The sequence below is a fragment of the Pseudorca crassidens genome, chromosome 19, assembly GCF_039906515.1.
Source record: "Pseudorca crassidens isolate mPseCra1 chromosome 19, mPseCra1.hap1, whole genome shotgun sequence".
NCBI classification, from domain to species: Eukaryota; Metazoa; Chordata; class Mammalia; order Artiodactyla; family Delphinidae; genus Pseudorca; species Pseudorca crassidens.
The window spans coordinates 10,281,662-10,300,383 of NC_090314.1; the positions used below are offsets into that span (position 1 = coordinate 10,281,662).

General features: G+C 48.4%; 1 protein-coding gene across 3 annotated transcripts in view; it reads left to right on the forward strand.

Annotated features, from left to right (window-relative positions):
* The window catches only part of STX8 (syntaxin 8), a 251,695-nt gene that overhangs the window by 205,392 nt on the left and 27,581 nt on the right, over nt 1-18,722 (forward strand). Inside the window, exon 8 of one of the 3 annotated variants that reach the window (XM_067715433.1) lies at nt 7,027-7,091. The exons of the other annotated variants lie outside the window; for them this stretch is intronic. Coding sequence (XP_067571534.1) covers nt 7,027-7,076 — 50 coding nt within the window. The 3' untranslated portion in view covers nt 7,077-7,091. Of the gene's footprint in view, nt 1-7,026; nt 7,092-18,722 lie in introns of those variants that run through there. 3 annotated transcript variants of the gene reach the window in all.

The following is an 18,722-nucleotide window of genomic DNA, read 5'->3' on the forward strand; positions in this document are numbered from 1 at the left end:
CCAAAGTGTGTGGTCTCATGCTTCTGGAGACAGGAAGTCCAAGGTCAGGGTGCCAGCAGAGTTGGTGTTTGCTGAGGGCTCTCTTCTAGAGTTGCAGACAGCTGCCTTCCTGCTGTATCTTCACGTGGCCTGTCCTCTGTGAGCGAGCGGGGAGAGAGAGCAAAGTCCTCTTCTTCTAAGGACGTCAGCCCTGTGAGATTAGGGCCCCACCCTATGACCTCATTTAACCCTAATTATCTTCTTAATTTGGCCCGATCTCCAAATTTGGTCACGTTGGGGGTTAGGGTTTCAACATGTGAACAAGGGTGTGTGACACAATTCAGTCCATACCACCACTACCCACACATTCCCTGGCCCCCCAGTTCCCCCTGAGCCCTCCTCACTGAGGTACCCCACATTCCCTCTATCCATGCCTTTTAGGAGTCCTTTCCCATGCATCCTGCCTGCCCCAAGAAGTCTTTAAGGAACAGTGCAATGTTTCCAGTCTGCTCCTTGACGTCTGTTCTAAAGAGCATGAAACTGCTGAAACTCTTATTTACAAAACATTGGCCTTCAGATGTTCCGCCACCATCTGACCAGGAGGGAGAAGCAGCAGCTGCCCTTCCACCCAGGAGTCCTCTCTTTCAGGGATTCTGTTCTATCTCTGGCTCTCCTGAGCCATAGGGCCCAGCAGAGAGTTTGCACGTAGCAAAAACCTGAGCTCTCCTCCCCTTTCTCCTGTCACACCCCTAGGCCCTCCAGTTGGAGTTCTGGGCCCTTGTTTCTTGTGTTATGTCAGCCCCTCACTCACAGTTCTTTGCTGGCCCTGGGGTCAGGTCAGTGAGCCATAGTGGCCAATAGCGCGCTGCACTAGATGTCAGAAGACCAAACCCTGGTCCACCTCGGCCACATGATCTTCGTCTGTCAGACAAAAGACTTGCAACAAGAGGCTGTGACAAATTAAAGAGTTAAAGGTGACATCCTGGAGTGACCGCAGAGCTCAAAATGGATAATATAGGTGAAGTAGAAAGTGCAGTATTCATTTCAAAATAATCCTAATGTTTTATTTTTTTTTTATTTTATTTTTTTTCTAATGTTTTATTTTTATACGAACATTTTTGGGGTGGATTGCCGGAGCTTCTCACGTCTCCTGTCTCACTGCAGTTATATCGCGGGCTACTGAGAATTCTCCGAAGCTGCCTCAACCATAAACCATCCTTCTCCCATGCCCAGGTTTTCACGCTCTCGTTTTTTACAAGAGTCCCTATAATTCCAGGCCTCCTGTGAAGGCTTCCTACGCTGAGTAGAGAGTAGTGGACGCCTTCCCTGGGAGACGGTGCAACGTGGTGCTTATGGGTGAAGGTTCTGTGGTCTCTTCCTGGGTTTGACCTCAGCTCTGGGACCTTAGGTATTCCTGTATTTGGTTTCCTACCTGGAAACCGAGGATATTAATGATACCCTAATACTGGGAGATTTGTGGGGAATTAAATGAGTTAAACGTGTAGCCCTTGGAACAAGGCTTGTCATGTAACAGGTGCTGACTGTTCCTTGTTATTTTCCCCCTTCTGTCCGGTAGACATGGAGGCCTGTGGCTACTGTCCCCCAACGGTTATTTAGGGATTTGACTCAATCCAATAACGTTGGGGAATTGAATGTGAGTTTGCTTAACCCACCAGTACTCAACGTGAAAGCTATCAGGCATTCATGTTTGATTCCACTCTGTGTCGGATTACTTTCATCTGTCTTGAAAATAGTCTCCGAAGAGCTTGCTGGCCAAGGGTAAGGCCATGTGCTTGGGGAGAGGGGCGGGGGGGGGGGGCGGCCTTTGAATACCTAGCAGTGTCCGAGGATTTGGGGCATAGGAACTGAGGAGAGAATTCTGAAAAAAAAAAAAAAAAAAAAAAAAAGCCCGAGGATGGCCAGCGAGGGGAAGCTTTGCTGGCTCAGAAGGAAATTCTGCCTTTTCCAGACCAGCTTGGGGTGAGGTAAGCGTGATGATTTTGCAAGCCCTGGTCAGCTGAAGCCAGCAGTGAGAACTGTGCTCCCAAGGGGTTCAGTGGCCAAGTTAAGAAGTGGGGGGGATTCTTTCTGGCTGGGGATGGGAGGAGGAAACTTCTTCCTGTAGGCCTCAGCCTAAAGCACGAAGAGCTTAGCCTTCGCAGGTAGCTCGAGAACCCTCTGAGTGCCTTCTCTCTATTGCGTCTGCTACGTGATTATCTTTCTGAAGTCTGTGTTGTGTTATGAAAGAGACAAGTTGAATAAACAGATCCTATTTTCGTCCGGAGCCACGGCTTGGGCAAGCGTTCTGAAATCTCTAAACCAGGATCCATCTCTGTCCTGCGCGCCTGTGAGTCTCTCTTCCGCCACACGGTGGTGACACGCCTAAGCCACGGGGCAGGTCTCAGAGCCAGTTAACACGGAAGCCCCAGCACTGGGCACCGAGGGTGAGAGTGTGTCGCTGACCGTCAAGATGCTTTTTGCTCTTACCCTTCTAAGATTCACGATCCGTGCCCAGTTATTTGTCTGATGTTCTCCTTTGACCCCGTAGCGGGATTGCCCAGTGGGCAGGGGCAGCCTCCACCCCCCGCTGGCCTGGTCCTGCAGCTCCTGGATTCACACTGCCTCTGCCCCCAGCTCTAAGGCCCGTTCCCGGATTCTGGTTCTGGTCTGCTCAGCTGGCAGCACCCAGCACTCAGGAACACGTAGACATGTGAGCAAAACAACCCTGCTTCCCCTGAGTTCAACTAAGGCAAGGCTGGAGGATTTCAAAAAGAACTCTTCCTTGGAGACAACAGCATAATATACACAACAGTTTAAAGAGGTGGATAAGTTCAGAGATTGGCCTGCAGACCAAGACTTGGGGATAAAATAGCAAAAGAGTGAGCAGGCTTCTGTCCCAGGATAGATTTTATGTGTAATTTGTAACCTCTGTTCCGAAGAAGATGTGGAGTGGCTTACGATAAAATGGTGTACGCAGCTGTGTGAAATCTCAAAGCTGCTAAAGAAGAAATTAAAAATGTGCAAATGTAGGCGAGAATATAAATAGGATATATCAGATTGATAAACAAAGACCATGTTGGAGCCTCAAATTTAGCACCCAGACCAGAATCCGGGGAAACCAACACGAAAAGGGAGACAGGATGTGTGACACATGGACGCCATCTAATAGAAAAGAAACAGACTTTTTCCAAGAAAGGCAAGCTTGCTCCTGGTACGGAATATTTATCACAGTAACCGGAGCATATAATTCAACCGTGACTTTACAGAACACACAGAAACTCTTCCATTCAGTTGATAACTTAGATCTGACGAAATCCTCACATCTTCCTGGAATTTGTTTCCATACCCACCACACCGTGTAGCATCTCCTTCTTGAGATCGCAGGTCAAGTGGGGAAACCCCCCGAACCTCCGCAGCAGAGGACCCTAGAGAGGGATGCCCGGGAAGAGTTAGCACAGCCTGACAAGGGTGTGTGTTCTGCACTGTTCCCCATCTCCCCTTTCCCAAATGGGAGCTTTCGGTAGACGGTCAAGGTGTTTATCTACAAGTATACGTTGGACGTATGGGAGGTGATTAATTACAAGTCACAATATGGAGAACTGTGTACGGCCTAGACTGAGAAGATGCCCGTCAACCAGAAATCCGGGACTCGTAGAGCAGAGCTTCCACGACTGCTCCTCTGTGCATGGTAGCAAGATGTGATTTGAGATTTTTCTCCCTTTGGGAAGGAATTGAATGCAGGTTGGGTTGCACTTGGGAGGCTCGTATTGTGACGTGTGTGGTGTTAGATTATTGTGATTTTAGAGATGTTTGTGGGTCTGTGCGCACAGGCACACGTGTGGTGGCTGAGCAGCCCAGGGGAGGCTGTCACGGACCTGTGTTCCTCTTCTCTCTCTCTTGCCCCCGATACCTGCTTATTCCATGTGGTCCAGATGCCGGTGACACTCATCCCCGGTGCATCCGCACCTGCCCTCGATCCCCGTGCCAGGCCACAGTGGGAGGCATTTAACACAGACTCCGGCCTGGCGATGAGTCAAAATAACACCTAAGCGTAGTTTACAAAGACAAATAGTGGTACCGGGCACATTTCACAGCAGGAAAGGAGACCCCCCATTGCCCACCCTGCTGGCCTTCCCTCTCTTCTGAGGAAGGTACTTTCCGCTCTCTCACTTGTTTCTTGGGGATTTTACTTTCTTATTTCTAAACAATGTGCTTATACTAATATGACTTGAGTTGATGGCAGTGTCGGGTGTTATCTGTTAACTTCCTGCTGTGGAAGACCTTGCACTTACACTTTCCCTCTATGCGACCAATGGAGTCAAATCACAATGGTTAAGTCGTTACTCAGCATTTTCATCTTGACTCTATCAATACTTTTAGCTGAGCCATGTAGCTTACTAGAATCAGATTTCCTTTCTCACACAGTAGTTTGTTCTTCCTAAACTTACTGTCGTTTGTTTCCCCTTGCTTATCATAATTCTTGCCCTAACTTAGTTCAGAGCTAAGAAATTCCTGTGGGTATGGTGAAAAGCACATGAAATGCTCTGTCTTTATAATGTTTTCCTTGGGGGTCGGCCCTCCTGGAGCTGAAAAATATCTTTATCCTACTTGCAGCGGAGTGATTGCATATATAGAATTCTAGGTTGGAAACAATTTGTGATCAGAATTTTGAAGGCATTTTTCATTGTCTTCTAGCTTTCCTTGTTGATATTGAGAAGTCCAGTGCCATTTTGATTCCCGAACTTTTTTATCTGTCCTGCTTTGCTTTTGAGAGAGCTTCCCTTCAGCTTCAATAGTCTAAATTTCACAAAGAGAAACCATCTAGTAACTTCTCCCCTCACCCTACACTATTGTGTTGGGTACTTTGTAGACCCTTCAGACTGGAATTCATTTCCTTCAGTTCTGGGCATTTTTCCTTACATTAAAGCTTTGATAATTACCCCCTCTGTTTTCTCTCTTCTTTTCTTATGGTACATTCCTTAGTTGGAAATTGGGCTTTCTGGTTTAGTCCTCTCTCTCCTGTTTTTCCTCTGTCTTTTTGTTCATTTGGGGGACATTTCTTCAGTTGCATCTTCAAATCCTCCCATTGAATTTCTTTATTGCTGCTGTCTTATTTTTAAACTCTCAAGTTTTCTGATTTTTTTTTTTTGTTTTTTTTCTGGTACGCGGGCCTCTCACTGTTGTGGCCTCTCCCGTTGCGGAGCACAGGCTCCGGATGCGCAGGCTCAGCGGCCATGGCTCACGGGCCCAGCTGCTCCGCGGCACGTGGGATCTTCCCGGACCGGGACACGAACCCGTGTCCCCTGCATAGGCAGGCGGCCTCTCAACCACTGCGCCACCAGGGAAGCCCAAGTTTTCTGATTTTTAAAAGTTATTCTGGGGACTTCTCTCGTGGCGCAGTGGTTAAGAATCAGCCTGCCAGTGCAGGGGAAATGGGTTCGAGCCCTGGTCCGGGAAGATCCCACATGCTGCAGAGCAACTAAGCCCGTGTGCCACAACTACTGAGCCCACGTGACACAACTACTGAAGCCTGCACACCTAGAGCCCATGCTCCGCAGCAAGAGAAGCCACCGCAATGAGAAGCCCGTGCACCGCAATGAAGAGTAGCCCCCGCTCGCCACAACAGAGAAAGCCAGTGCACAGCAACAAAAACCCAATACACCCAAAAATAAATTAAAAAAAAAAAGTTATTCTGTTCTAGTTTTATAGATACAAAACATTTTATATCTCTGAGCATATTAGTGTTTCTTTGAAGTTTTCTTGTTTGCATTGTATCTTTTTGCTGAATTCTTTTTTTTCGTGGGGGGGGTATGATTGGGGGGTTTTCTTCTTTTGGTCAAATATCCAGTGATGCTTGGCTACCCATTAATTTTTTAAGAATGAAGCACTAAGGAGACATCTGAAAGTTTTATACGCATGGGTAGGATGTGTTGAGTTGTAGGTTTCACAAGCGATTATCAGACAGGAAGGACCTAGTCATTTTATTGGGGGCCCCAAATGCTAGTGTCTGTAGGCCTTTTCTCTTTGGTTAGTCCCTTTCTGCTGAGAAGGGGTCCTGTGGTCTCCTGCCTGGAGAATAGAGGCGTAGCTGCTAGCATTTGGGAGCCTAATGCAGGAGGGGGCAGCAAACTCACCATCCCATGTGAAAATGTGTATTTAGTCTCCTATTTTCAGCCTCTCACCTTATCCCTTCCTAATTCTGCACCTGTTGCCCCATGTTCAGAACTCCTCTGGTCTCATTCCTCCACTGACCCTCTTTCCTGAGAAGACAGTGCACAGGTAGCGTGGCTGGTTGTGTGGGGCAATGGAGGAGGTCTGAGGTGTAATTGGTCCTCGTGTAGTCTTTAAGCAGCCCCCCTGTTTTTGGCTCTGCTTTCAGAAGTACCTGGTGCCTCCCATCCCTGAGCCTTGCCGAAGATCTGGCCCAACAGCCAAAGCCCTCTTGGATTCCCCCCCCGCCCCCGCAGTTTGTTTGTTTCAGCACCTACTCTCACTCATCCATCATTTACCCCTGTGCTTTCTGTCTTCCAACACTGTATTGATACGTCTGTTTGGATATCATTTTCTCCCCTAGTCTTTTGGGTTATGGGTTTATACCATTTGTCCCCCTCGAGGTGGAGTCGGGGAAGGGGCAGAGGTAACCACGGGTGTTTGATTTGCTGTGTTTAACGGAACCAGCATGTCGCATAATCACACCCTACAGTCTTCATTACAGCCCTGAGGACGGTAGTGTTATTCCCATAAGGCAGATAGGGAACCAGGAACCCCCAGAGGCGAAGACCCTTTGTCACGGTCACTTAGCTAGTCAGTAGCCGAGCAGAGATTTCAACCCAGGTGAGCCTCTGAACCTCACACTCCTCCGCCCACATCACACTTCTTCTGATTCTCCAGGATTGCTCGGGGATTCCTTCTTAGCACACTGAACAATATTCATCAGGACTGCATACCGCGCACAATCCCAAGGGACAATGTAGTTCGGTTAACGGGGCTTTTTTTTCCTCCTTCCCTTTGTTCCCTGAAGCAATTATTTCTTTATTTCATTTAAAGACTCGGCCTCCGCAGCTGCTGCGGACAGCTTAGAGTTGTCTGAAGGTTGAAGACAAGAACCAAGCCGCGAGCTTACGAGCCATCAAACTTGAAAGATGTATTGAGGTGAAATACTGCTGCAAAGCCTCCCCACCAAACCTTTTTTTTTTTTAAGTGCTTTTTTTTTCTTTCCAAAATGAAAAAGAACCATTTGTACTATACATGCATTAAAAAACCCTGCAGCTCACGCACATAAAAATCTTCAGCTCTGGCGCTGTTCAAGACGAGATTGTTTTGGTAACTGCCCACCCCACCCCAATAGAGCAAACAGTATAGTCTTCCGAAGCCAAAGTAATTGCATGTCGTACACTGGTATTTAGAGTCAAAGATCAGTATATGTGTGTGGGCCCAAACACCCCTTCCTTCTCTCCTTCGGAGAAGAATCCTGTGCTAACGGTTAAATAACTTTGTTTTCATACCGAATATTTAAGTTGCAGATGTGAGCCACACGGGCAGAGGTTTGAAATCAAGACAGCTGAACTGCCAAAGGTACTTTTGGAGTTCACGTTCAGCCGTTTGGATGAAACATAAACTGACTTCACGGGGAAGCATTCAAGTGGAGTTTTTCATCCCACGTATGATCTTGCCCTATTTATTTATTGACTTTTACTTCCAAGCCTTACCTGGGTCTGGCATTTCCCTTGGCATCCTCAAAGAGGTCGGATAGTACTGGCCCGTGTGAAGCACGGTGATGCGGGGATTACAGAAGAAGTTGGTTGCAACTTTCCAGCAGTGAGCACATTAGTCACTTTTGAAGGGAGAATGTGAAGGTATTGTTTGTGTTTAAAGTGTTTGTTTTTCTAAGCACAGATGCCTTAGCAACTGTACGTGAAGACAGGTTTATTTCGGCAGAATTTGTGGTAAACAAGGGTGTTCGTTTATGACCAGGCGATGGTACGTGGAATGGTCTCGTTTGCAATTCACAGGCATGATATAACCAGGCCACGACCTTCCTGAGAGAGAGTTTGCCACTGTGTGTTTCCCTAAGGTGATTCCTGCTGCAGAGTACCAGAGGTACACCGGTAGGCGTCCTCGCTCTGCCTCATATAGGGACAGGCGGGCACCCTGTGGTCCAGAGTGCTTTGGGCTGAACCTTGGGTCCTGGAGGCAGGCCTTCGAGAAATGGCCCATCAGGGTAGATCAGGAGCCTCAGGAAGCAGCCTGGGCCTGGGGAGACCGAGATGTCCCCGATAGCCCCCTTTGAACCGTTACTTTGGTGTCTCCTGATTCTGGTTGTTTTTTATGTTTATCCAGAGTCAAGTTTGGCAACTTATTAGCAACCAGAGAGATGTTTCTGTTGACCAGATGTTGCCTGAGGTGCTCATTAAAAATGCAGATTTCTGAGTCCAACCCCATGCTTTCCTGAACCCGGCTGGCTCTCCGGATCCTGGGGCCTGGGAACCTGCTTATCCCTCCCAGCTCCAACGACCTCCACCCAGGTTCTTAGGCAAATCCTATTATCCAGGGCCATATTTTCCAGTGTTCCTTGATGATACGGGTCACATGATGCTCTTACTAAAAATACAAGTTCCTGGGCCCCATCCCGGAACCACTGAATCAGGATCGCCAGAGGGGTGGGGCCTGGGAAGCAGGGAGAACGGAACCTAGTATTCCAGAAAACTTCAAATCCTAAGGCCAAAGTTGCCTGCTGGAAACCATCAGAGGGAAGAAACCAAGCCCCATCCGTGCCTTTGAAAGACTTTGCATCTGTTAATTAAAACATAAAACCAGCATGGGGAATTCCCTGGCGGTCCAGTGGTTAGGACTCGGTACTTTCAGTGCCAGGTCCGGGTTCAGTCCCGGGATGGGAAACTAAGACCCTGCAAGCCATGCAATGCAGGAGAAAAAAAAAAAAAATTCCAAACAAAACCAGCGAAAGACTGAGGACGACCCAGGGTCTTTGGGCCCCAGGCAAGTCACGTCGGAAATTTTCATAAGTTACTTTTACCTGTCCCATTTCTAAGAACTTCTGAAGCTTTCTAATTCTGCTAAGTTGAAGTCAGGATCTAAAATCAGTCCTTATTCTCCTGGTTAAAAGATTAGGGGCAACTTTAAATTTCTTTTCTTTTCACGAATTATTTCAAAAAGTATGTTTCGTTCGCTGTGATTCTTCAAAAGCAAGCATCGCTTTTTATGCTTTTAAAGGAAAAAAATTTTTCTATACCTGTCATCTCTCGTATCTTCTGATGTCTTCGACTTCATCAACATGTAAACCGTGAGCTTCTAAGTTTATTTTCTTTAGCTAATACTATCACAGTTAACCTTTTTTTTTTTTGTGAGACCTCTGACATGTGGTTGATTATTGGTTTCTTAATTTGAAGATTTATGGGTGGCAAAATGCTGATTTTTCTTTTAAAAGAATGTAAACCTGAGAGACAAAACACAGAATTGTATATACCTGAAAGGAGATGTCCAGATCCCCTGTATCCTGCCGAGGAAATTTCATTGCATAAATGGGTTACTATTAGTTGATGGAAAAACTAAGTTAACTGGAATCCCCAATTCACCAATCGTGCCAGTTAACTGAGGTATTAGTGTCCTGTTTAAACTCTCAGAGCTATTAAATTAAATGGTCATGACACGAAACCTCAGAAAAGTCTTATTGTTGTCTAGAAAGATTGTGTACAGGTGTTACTAGCCTGCTTTAGAATAAAAAAGGCTTCAGTATTCTCAAAAATCATTTCCTCTCCTGAGGAAACGCACCATAGTAAAATAGCCTTCTCCAGTGCGGTAATTGCTGGCTTTCCGCTTCAAAAGAAAAATCCTTGAATGTTATTCAGGTTACAGTTTCCATCAGACTTTTCTGAATAGATGATAATAATTTTGTGTTGGATTAATAAAATAATTCCAGAAAATAAAAGGAACCGTAACCCCTACAGACAGAAGTTGTGGGAAACATCTAGTTGCTTAAGAACATCGTTTTTAATTTTAAAAGATGAGTACAGTTGAAGCTTAGGAAGTGAAAAGCGTATATTCTATCCATTATAAAAGCTCTACATTTGAAGCTGGTCTGGTGAATACTTTTCTTGTGTTTACACTTTAACACCATGAAATGAAAACTGAAAATTCTGTTTCAAACACAGAAGGCTGACTATTGATCGAAAGGAAAAAACCTCCTTCAGTTAAGAAAAGTCATTTCTCTTTATCCACAACTTGTTGTCAGAGTAAAAGATATTATTTGATGGCAGCGGGTTTAGAAGTTACTACAGGCAGTCATGTGAGCTTCATAAAATACATTCTCTCAGATGCTGATCACCCGGGGTCACGTTCCATTTGGGGGTCTGACTGTGCACCCCTTTTTCCCTATTGAGGATACCTGTCTGATTTCCTGGACTACCTTATCCCCTGACACCCCTAAGTAGTTTCTACATCAAGCACCTAAGCTCTCTTGCTTCAGCCTGTGCTGGTTGGTGTCTTAGACATCCCTTAGGAACATGCAGTTCTTTATTTGGGTAAAGAAAGACAGATTCATCTCTATAAAGCTACTTTCTCATTTCATGTATTCAAATTTGCATTTCCTCTCCGAATCTCTCGTTTACCTGGGTAGGCTGCCATAGGTGAGCCAGGGGATCTCAGCTCTGCTCTTCTTGGCCAGAGAAGTTGGCCAGAGGCATGTGGAATAGAGAAAACAGCTTTCCTCTGGCTGACCTTTCTTCCTTTTTTTTTTTTATAAATTTATTTTTGGCTGCATTGCTGCATGCGGGCTTTCTCTAGTTGCGGCGAGCGGGGGCTACTCTTCGTTGCAGTACGCAGGCTTCTCATTGCGGTGGCTTCTCTTGTTGCGGAGCACGGGCTCTAGGCATGCGGGCTTCAGTAGTTGTGGCTCGCAGGCTCTAGAGCACAGGCTCAGTAGTTGTGGCGCACGGGCTTAGTTGCTCGTGGCATGTGGGATGTTCCCGGACCAGGGTTCGAACCCATGTACCCTGCATTGGCAGGCGGATTCTTAACCGCTGCCCCACCGGCTAAGCCCCCGGCTGAACTTTCTTCACACTCTGATCAACAGCTAAGTCTAAGGATCAGGGAAATGTGGTGGATCGTTACGTTAATAAAACAGACACCTGGAGACACTTTCATTAATTTAAAAAAAGGATAGGGCTTCCCTGGTGGCGCAGTGGTTGAGAGTCCGCCTGCCGGTGCAGGGGACACGGGTTCGGGCCCCGGTCCGGGAGGATCCCACATGCCGCGGAGCGGCTGGGCCCGTGAGCCATGGCCGCTGAGCCTGCGCATCCGGAGCCTGTGCTCCGCAACGGGAGAGGCCACAGCAGTGAAAGGCCCGCGTACCGCAGAAGAAAAAAAAAAAAAGGATAGCTTCCAATTACATGCCTTCCTGTTGAAAACTTTCTTACCAGGCTTTAAAACAATGTAATGTTTGAAGGAATGTAATGGAATGAATGTGCGTAGCCTAGGATGTCAAAGAGGAGGAATTACAGTGAGAAAATATCAAGTACCAACCGAAATATTCTTAAATGTACAAAAACGTACAATAAATGTGTGGGAGTCTTGGGGTAGAGGGGAGAAAAGGGGGAAGCAGCGTGGGGCTTAGTTTCTGATGCGAGTGTGGGCAGGACCCCAGAGAGGGCTTTGCCAGGGGAAGGGGGTGGAGCTCTACCAGCCATCTATGCGAGACCCGTACCTGAGCCTTTTTACCACTGTTACAATCGCTCCAACAGACTGTCTGCTTCATATTTGCCAGCCTTAAAGTAGATTGTCGGTCCGCCTCCAAACGCCCCACCAAAATAGGGAATTTCCCCATTACTGGCGAGTCCAACAGACAAGTTTTATATAATCCCAGTGGAAGAAAAGCAAATATTATGCTGTCAAAACTTGCTTGAAATAATACCCAAGATGTCCAGAACCAGGCTCGTGGTCTTCTCCAGCCCTGCGCTTCTTTCTCTGTTTTCTAATTTGATGAGCAAGACCACCAAGTGCTCAGCTGCTCCAGCCAAATCCTCAGGAGTCGTGGCTGGCTCTTCCCTCCCGCCCCCCTGCATCCAATCTGATGCCCGGCCCTGTCGATTCTGCCTCCTGAGCGTCTGTGGAAAAGCCGTGCACGTTTCCTGCAGATACCTGCCGTCCTCTGGGTCCCTCCTGTTGTTTCCTGACCCATCTCCCCGTCTCCCTCCCAACCTACCCTTCACACACTGAAGCCAGGGCACGCTTTGGAAACATGGGAACTTGCTTTTCCCAACCACCACTTCTCTCCAAGGAAACCTTTCAGAGACTCTCTCCATTGCCCGGATTCCTCGTGACGACACTCAGGGCCCTCTGTGACCCACTGTTCCCTCATCTCCTGCACGTGCGTGAGCGCGCGCACACACACACGCACACACACACACACACACACCCCTCTGCAGCAGCAGATGTCGGGTGATGATGGTTTGTGCCTCCACACTGATTGCCTTAGACATGTTTCTTCACCTGTCTAAGCCCTGGTTTCCTTACCTGCAAATCAGGGATGGTCCTGGTGGCCTCGCAGTAATCTGGCAGATTCCTGAAGCGTCTGTCGCTGTTTTTATTGTAACCGAATTAAATGTTTATATTGATTTGGAGAGAGGGGCCATGCACACGGCATGGGATCTTCCCATCCAGGCATACGATTGTGGCTCCTTTATTCGAATCTTCCTTTCATGTCCCCTCAATGTTACGGCATTTTCAAGAGAGCAGTCCTGTCCATTTTTACGAATTTCTTTGTCCTCTGTTTATTAGCTTAGTTATTAACCAGCTTTCTTCATTGTGTTTTCTGACTGGCTGTGACTGGTTCATTACGAAAGGGTTGGTGTCAGTCTCTTTGTTAACTGGCCTCGTTCCTTTAGTTCATGTAGGTTTTCTGTTGGCTGTTTAGTAATTTGCAGGTTAGGCGTCCTCCTTTTCTGCAGGTGATCATTTTGTCTCCTTTAGTTCTTGAAGGGAAATCAAGGAACACGTGTGGTTAGGCTTTGAATTCACGGTTAAGAGGAGGGTTGACTTGGGCAGCAAAGGGCAACTGTTGACCCTGGGTAGTTCCGGAGCGGGGGAGACAGCAAGGCATCCACGACAGGCTAGTCTTTGGTTTTTTTTTTTTCTGCCGCACCACACGGCTTGCGGCATCTTAGCTCCCTGACCAGGGATCGAACCCCGGGCCCTCAGCAGTGAGAACGCAGAGTCCTAACCACTGGACTGCCAGGGAAGTCCCACGGTAGGTTAGTCTTGAACCGGGCAACTGGCTGTGGAAGCAGAGAAGACGGTGTGGAAGTTGTGTTGTCGGTATTCTTAGGTCTTTCTGTGCTTCTGTACAGGCTTAGCCTTATTGCAGACCTTTTACCATGACCATTGGACAGTCAAACCTGGGTTCATGCCCAAGGCCCAACACCCAGGAACCTTGAAGCCTTAGATACATTGCTTCACCTTTCCGGACTTCGGGTTCTGTCACCGTCAGCATTGTCGTCACGACAATAATATCAGTTTACAGGGTTGTTACGGGGCTTTGCGTGTTGTACAGAAGACGGTGAGCAGGGTGCCTGGCACACGGTAGACCCTCAGCTGACGCTCCCCGTGGCTGCTGCCGCCCCGTCCTCATCAGATCGAGGCAGAGCCAGACTTCCCCTCCGGTCCCCCTTCTCCGGCCCTCGTCCCTCGTCTGAGAAGTCCCTAAAGCCGGAGTCCCCTTCCCCGCCCCCACCCGTCCTAAACCCCTCCTGCGGCTGCTGCCCTGCCCTCACCTCCCAGGATCTTGCCTCTCTCAGCCTCCCTCTGGCCTCTCACCCTGTAACCATCGCTGCCTTGCCGACCAAGACCATCTTCTGAGCTCCAGGTCCAGCTGCTTATTTGGCATCTCAGTTCAAACCGCTCTGCAGTGTATCGAACCGACCCCGTCCCCAGTTTCCTCTGTCTCAGTAAACGATACCACTGACCCAGTTATTCAAGTAGAAATCTTGTTTCCTCTCCTTGTGCCATCCCAGCCCCCTTTCTCATCAACAAGGAAGCCCTGATAATCCTGTTCTAAAGTGTATCTCCGACCCCTCCACCTCCACTGCCGCCACCCCATTCCCCCTCACCGTATTGCCTGGGTGCCGTGATAGTTCTCTCGAAAAGGACGTGTTGGCTTTACTTGTCCCTCGAGACTGGACCCTCCCGTCCAGTCTCCACACAGTGGTGTAAATGTCTGTGTAACGTAAATGACATATCACTGCTCCCTGCTTAAACCCATCAGTGGTTCTCCTATAAAATCCAGCTCCTTGCCGTGACCCCCAAGGCCCTACAGAACTTAGCTCTTGGTTCCGTCACTAAACTCATCTTGATTTCTCTCCTTCTCATTGGCCAGCCTAGCTACTGCGGCTCTCTTTCCACTCTGTGAAATCCCCAGGTGCTCTGTGCTCACTGCTCTCTCCAACTGGAACGGTCTTTGCCCAATTTTTAAGACTGACTCCATAACTTTTAGGTCACCAGAAGGAGGCGCTGCAGTAAAGTAGTTCTGATCCTAGCACCTTGTTTGTTTGTTTCCTTAGCACTTATCCATGGTTTGTAATTGTCTCATTGTGTGATCATTTCGATCTGTCTCCTCCATTAGCACGTAAGCTCGGCGGCGCCAGGTATCACGTCTGTCTTGACTGTTGTTGTATTCCCAGCATCTGACGTGGTATCCGGTACAGTGTAGGTTCGTGATGGAGGGAGGACGACTGGCTTCTCCTGTCTTTGCTCAGCCGAGACCCGGTCATGAGCCACGTTAAGTCCTGCCCTCGCTGGCCTACAGCAGCTCTTCCTTCTCTCCAGAAAGCTCCGTGATTTCTCATTTGAGAAATAGTGGTTAGGGATATTCTCCAGAGTGACAAGGAAGTTAACCAGAAAAGAGTGTGCTCTTCATTCACCTTAAGTCACAAAGACTTTAGTCCTGATTATACCCGCAGACCCTGAGAACCTGGATTTGAAATGGGGGTGGATGTTAAAAGGTGACTCTGATGAAAACCAGTTTTGTTCATGTCTTAGATATCTCACTGATGGCCTAAAAAGTCGAATTTCAAAAGGGACAGAAAGCCTTCCAGCCATCTTGTTGGTGACCCAAAATGTTTCAGCTAGAAATGTATTCCTTTAGTCAAACTCCGTCCTTTGTTTAAAGTGCATGTATCTTTAGCATGAGACATCAGTATATAGTAATTCAAACTTCTGTTCTTTGGGAGATCTTTTGGTTGGGGGAAACAAACAGAATCACTGACATTATCACAATAATAAATCCAGGTGAGTTTATCATAAGGACCTGGGTTACTATTGTTAGGAAGAAAGGCAGACCTGGGGAGCCTGTATTACTCCGGATTTCCTAGTGTAGCTCCAGAGAAGAGAACCTGTTTCCCAACTCAGCTTCATGTGCTGGGCTAAAGTGGGTTAGGGGCTGCTGGCCAGCCCGTGAGTTGGCTGACCTCTCTGTATGCCCACGCCACCGTGGTTTGATGTGTGGGAGCATGGGGTGTACACAGCTGACTTGGGCTACCCTTCCACCAGAGCTTTGGTCTAAACAGATCCTATTTGAAGGGGCTCTCGGCACACCAGGAAACTTGTCTGGTAAATCCACAATAAAAGAAAAAGTGAACGTTTATCGTGCACTTACTGTGTTGCAGATACTCTTCCCAGGGCATTATATATACTACTCTGAATCTCATTTTACGGGTGAGACCCAGACTGGTTAAGTAGCTTGCCCGTAATCACACAGATGGGAAGTGGAGTGGCCAGGATTTGAACCCAAGCAGTGTGGCTCTAAAGCCACGGGCTTAACTGTCCTTCCGTGTCACTGACACCGTGGGTAGACACAAGGAGATATGGGGCACATAAATGGGGAAGGGTGGGCAAGGCAGAATGACCAGGGAGAGGGCACTGAAGGAGGAGGCCTGGTGATGCTATGGTTAAGAATCCACCTACCAGTGCAGGGGACACGGGTTCAATCCCTGGTCCAGGAAGATCCCACATGCCGTGGAGCAACTAAACCCGTGCTCCACAACTACTGAGCCTGTGTGCCACAACTACGGAAGCCCGTGCATCTAGAGCCCGTGCTCCACAAGAAAAGCCACTGCAACAAGAATCCTGTGTACCTCAATGAAGACCCAACACAGCCAAAAATAAGTAAATGAAAAATAAATAAATTTATTTTAAAAAAGGAGTAGACAGAGGGTAGTGGTGGGTCCCGGTGTCATGGGGTCAGGCCTCTGTTGAGGAGTGACAGGGGAGGAGTTCAGCCCAGGAGGTCAGAGCTGAGGTCCCCGCAGATGCCTGCAGTGAGAGTGGGCTGTACTGAGGAAGAGACCCCGGGCATCTGGGTCAACCATTCAGTCCTGATACGCTGGAGTAAAGAGGATGTCTGATCACCAGAAGCTGAAGAAATGGACGTTGTAAACAGCCCATTGACTGTAACAGTCAAGTAATGAAGGTTTTGGTGGTTCCTGACCTAGGGACCTTATAGATAAATTGTTGTGCTTTAGAGGACTTTGAACAATGTGGATCTCATGCATAAATTTGTTTTTGTTTTCCTTTGGACACTTACTGGCAGAAGTGATGAACAAAGCAAAGCTGGTGTCAGATCCCTTCTAACGCGTTGGTCGAGACCTTAACGTCATTCGGTCCAGCGGCAGGTGTGACACATCTGAACAGGAAGGCATTTCTGTCCTATAACAAAACCCAGTTAGGTTGAAATGCAAAACGGTAGAGTGACAAAGTGACATCAGTGGGCAAGTTTGACAATATTAATGAGAAAAGTTACTCTCTTGCCCGACCTTCTCGTACAGAAGTCTCACGAGCAGCCACTCGCGGTCGTTTCCCCGGAGCCAGCGTGAGGCCGTGAGGATGAACGTGTGGGCTGTGGTTCATTTAGTCTAGTCTTACGTTCGGTGCCCGAATTCAGCAGGAACAGGAGAACAGCGTCTCATATCCAGAAAACTGTCCGAAGGGACCCCTTGGAGCAGATGGCAGAGGCTGCCAGACGGCACACAGGCCGCCTGGAGGTCCAGCCACGTGAACCCCCAGCGGCTCCGCGGCCGAGCCAATGAGGTTTCCATCATGAGCTGAACGGGGGCCCCGCCCAAGCAGAAAGGCCTCAGGCCAATTACGCAACTAGCCAAGAGCCTCTGGCGGCCTCCGCATTTGTTTAGATAAAACTTGAAATCATCAGCGAGCTCTTGAGCCAAAGTCTGTCTCTGTGAGGAGAAAGTCAGACTGTGTAAACCTGCCTAGCGCCGCGCTGTGTGGCCTCGGGACAAGTCCCGCCACTCCACCCCCAGGGGCGGGAGCAGCGTCGTCCTTAGGGAGACCTCTGGCTGTGTGTGGCCTGGTGCGGTCCTCACTGGCGGGAGGAAGGGTCACACTGAGGGTGGCCACCGGAGCCGGACCCAGTGGCCCGGCTGCCTTAATCTCACTGCCTGCCCGGGCCCCGTCCCCAGCCCCACGTCAAGCCCCACCCCGCCCTTGAACCTGTAGAGGGGACGCTGATTGGCGGAGACTGGAGCTCAGGAGAGAAGGGGCGCTGCTAGCCTCTCCTTTCCAAGAAGATGACCTTTTGGACCCAGAAAGGGTAACTGGGCTCCAGCTGCCTTTATTCAAGGTGCTCAGAGTGCTTCCCACGTATCTCGTTTATCCTCATGATGCCCCCGAGAGGTAAGTTTGTTTGAGATTCCTGCACAGTTATGATTATGCCTATAGATTCGAGTTCCTGGCTCCAGGTCATTCTAAACCTGGAGTCTCATCCCCCTCTCACTTTTCCTAACATAACTAAACCCTTCGGGGAATGAAATGTCTCAGGCCTTAGCCTAGCCAAAGGGTGATTTTTCTCCCCCTCCCTTTTGTTGTTGTTGTTAAGTTTGATTTATTACTTCGCCTTCTAGCCAGGCTCAATGGATGGTCAGAATATTATAAATAATGTGGATTGAAAAGATCGTGCTGAAATGTTTATTGCATTCTTAGAGCACAGGGGATGGCGTGGAGAGCGTGGCCGTGGGGAAGGAGGGGCGTGAGGAGGGGGTGGGAAGGCAAATCCTGTTCTGAGGCCGTGTTGGTGTGTCCACAAAAGACAGCACTCTGACGGGAAGGCTCGTATATTGCAAGCCGGCAATCAGAATGCAGAACTGTTCCAGCGGGTGTAAAGAATATTCCTCAAGAATGCCAGGACCATAAGGAACTAATCATTAGATGTCCCCCCCTCATCTCCTCACCCACAGTTCTCGAAGGGGGCTGCTAACACAGCAGCCACCATGCTTTGTAAGTAGCTCCCCAGCATCCCGGCTTTGGGGCGCCCTCCAGGACGGGGCAGCTGTGTGTGCCTGAGAAAGTGCCTCCTTTGACTGATTCAGCATCCGGTGCTTTAGCATCTTGAATCTCTGTCCTTCGGGTCCACTAGAAATACAAATGTTATCCGAGGTCAGGACCCGCCCCACACACGGGAAATTAATGCCACATCGGCCCATTGGCATCCAGTGATCACGTGTGAAGCTGAAATCACACCAGGCTCTTCTTCCTCTCTTGGGCCTTTCCTCAGGTTTCTGTGAAGAAGAAGGAGGGTCGAAGCTCCTTAGCAGTTAACGCCATCTGGGTCAACCTGATTCTAGATAGAAAAGTCTGGCAAACCAGTGAGATGGTGCTTTGAGTTGTTCTCTATTCTGAGCAAGGTCGTCTTTGGGCCACTCCAGGGGTGGTCCCACAGATCT